The 2,679-nt window shown below is 48.7% G+C and overlaps 1 protein-coding gene across 1 annotated transcript; it reads left to right on the forward strand.

The window, feature by feature from the left end:
* The first annotated feature begins 1,537 nt into the window (after nt 1–1,537).
* LOC147980083 (uncharacterized) lies at nt 1,538–2,470 on the forward strand. Its single transcript, XM_087515467.1, has one exon. It carries the CDS (start codon nt 1,538–1,540, stop codon nt 2,468–2,470), a length of 933 nt encoding a protein of 310 aa, XP_087371593.1.
* The last annotated feature ends 209 nt before the right edge of the window (nt 2,471–2,679 follow it).

Consider the following 2,679-nt stretch of genomic DNA (forward strand, 5'->3'; position numbering starts at 1 on the left):
CCGTACGCTTAGCTTATCCAGTGTGCCCTGAGAACGAGATATGTGCAGCTCCTATCGGGATTTGTCGGCACAACGGGTGGTGTTGCTGGACTTGTTTTACCATTGCCGGAGTTGTCTTGTAGAACCGGGATGCCGAGTCTGATCGGAATGTCTCGGGAGAAGGTATATTCCTTCGTTGACCGTGAGAGCTTGTCATGGGCTAAGTTGGGACTCCCCTGCAGGGATTTGAACTTTCGAAAGTCGTGCCCGCGGTTATGGGCAGATGGGAATTTGTTAATGTCCGGTTGTAGATAACTTGAACCTTAACTTAATTAAAATGAATCAACTATGTGAGTTGCCGTGATGGTCTCTTCTCGGCGGAGTCCGGGAAGTGAACACGGTGTTGGAGTAATGCTTGCCGCAGGTTGTTCTCTAGTTATTCATTCGTGCCTTGCCTTCTCTTCTCGCTCTCTTTTGCGAACAGGTTAGCCACCATATATGCTAGTCGTTTACTGCAGCTCCACATATTTACCTTGCCTTACCTATAAGCTTAAATAGTCTTGATCGCGAGGGTGCGAGATTGCTGAGTCCCTGTGGCTCACAGATTACTTCCAAACCAGATGCAGGGCCTGATGACTCCGTTCCAGATGACGCGCTTGAGCTCAAGTGGGAGTTCGACGAGGACTCACACCGTTACTATGTGTCTTTCCCTGATGATCAGTAATGGTGCCCAGTTGGGGCGATCGGGACCATGTCGCATGTTGGGTTGATCTTTTATTTTGGCACCGTAGTCGGGCCATGAGTGATTGGATGATGTAATGCTATTTATGTACTTTGATTGACGTGGCGAGTGTAAGCCAACTATGTTCCTTCCCTTTTATTATTTATATTATATGGGATATTGTGAAGATTGCCTAACTTGCGACATTGCTTTCAATGCGGTTATGCCTCTAAGTCGTGCTTCGACACGTAGGAGATATAGCCGCATCGAGGGCGTTACATGGAGGCACGAAACACGATGGTGGTGTGCGCTTAGGCGAAGTGACCTAGTGGAGTTGGCGAAAGCATTTACATGGATCCACACCCAAAAGTGCTATGCTGGAATGTTCGGGGAATGAACAATACGGCAAAACATAAGGCAGTGCGTGAGTTCGTGAGTACGGTAGAGGTCAATCTCATTTGCTTCCAAGAGACTAAGATGGATGTAATAGATAGGTTCACTGTGATGCAATGTATGGGTCCATCCTTTGATGTCTTTGCTTACTTGTCGGCGGAGGAGACGCGTGGTGGAGTGTTGCTAGCTTGGGATAGCTCGGTTCTAGAAGTGGAAGCCATCCAACTCGACACGAACTTTATCACAGGAAGAGTGCGTACCAAAGTTGGGGAGCCATGGTGGATCTCGGTACTTTATGGACCCTAAGGCGACGAGCGGAAGAGTCAGTTCTTGGATGATCTTAGACTGAGGCGCACGATTTGCCCCGGCGCTTGGCTAGTGCTTGGAGACTTCAACATGATCCTATGAGCCTCCGAAAAGAGCAACAACAATCTAAACAGGAGCATGATGAACAAGTTTAAAGATTTCGTGGATGATCATGAGCTTCGTGAGATGTACATGCATGGAGGGAAGTACACTTGGTCCAACGAGAGGGACGTGCCCACGCTGACTAAGATCGATTGTGTCCTCATGACGGTGGATTGGGAGCTTCAAAATGCGAATCACCTACTTCAGGCGCTAAACACGGGAGTCGCAGATCATGCACCACTACACCTCACCACGAGTGCAGACTTTTGCCCCCAAAAACACTTCAGATTTGAGCTCTCCTGGACTAGATTAGAGGGCTTCGAGGAGGCTATGCGTGAAGCCTGGACCTGTGATCCCAGGATTGTCGACCCCTACAAAATACTGGAAGTGCTGTTGTGCAACTCGGCGGTTACCCTCCAAGTGTGGGGCCAGCGGAAAATTGGAAATGTTAAGCTTCTGATGAGGGTTGCCACTTGGCTGATTCAGAGACTCGACATTGCGCAGGAGAATAGGACACTGAGTGTCAGGGAGGTATGGCTTCACCGTATGCTCAAAAAAGCACTGTTGGGCATGGCGGCACTAGAAAGAACGATAGATCGGCAGCGGTCCCGATTGAGATGGATTAGAGAAGGGGATGCCAACACAAAACTCTTTCAGGCAGTGGCTAATGGAAGAAGAACTAAAAACTTCATTGCTCGTATCAAGCTGGGGTATAGTATCATTACGGAACAGGAAAGGAAGATGCAGGTGTTCACGGAAGCTTATGAAAGGCTGCTGGGGACTGCGCGATCGAGGGAGCACACCCTCAACATGCACTACTTGGGGATCGAGGCTAAGGATCTGATCAGCTTGAAAGAGATGATCATAGAGGAGGAGGTGTGGCAGGTTATTAAAGAGATGCCTACGGATAGGGCTCCGGGGGATACGGCTAGATCGGAGCTTTCTTTCAAAAGGCTTGGCAAATCATAAAGCAAGACGTCATGGCCGTGATGATGAAGCTCTTTGTGGGGGATACGAGAGGCTTTGCCAAAATGAACAAAGCAAACATCATCCTCATCCCCAAGAAGCCCGACGCAGAGGAGATAGGTGATTATAGGCTAATAAGCCTAATCCATAGCATCACAAAGCTATTCGCAAAGATCCTGGCCAATCGGCTAAGGCTACAAATGAAGGAGCTG

Source organism: Triticum urartu, chromosome 3A (genome assembly GCF_056163025.1).
Source record: "Triticum urartu cultivar PI428250 chromosome 3A, HENAU_Tu73, whole genome shotgun sequence".
In the NCBI taxonomy this organism is placed as follows: Eukaryota; Viridiplantae; Streptophyta; class Magnoliopsida; order Poales; family Poaceae; genus Triticum; species Triticum urartu.

Coding starts and splice junctions, on each gene's coding strand:
- LOC147980083 (XM_087515467.1), top strand. CDS start 1,538: ATGATGAACAAGTTTAAAGATTTCGTGGATGATCATGAGCTTCGTGAG.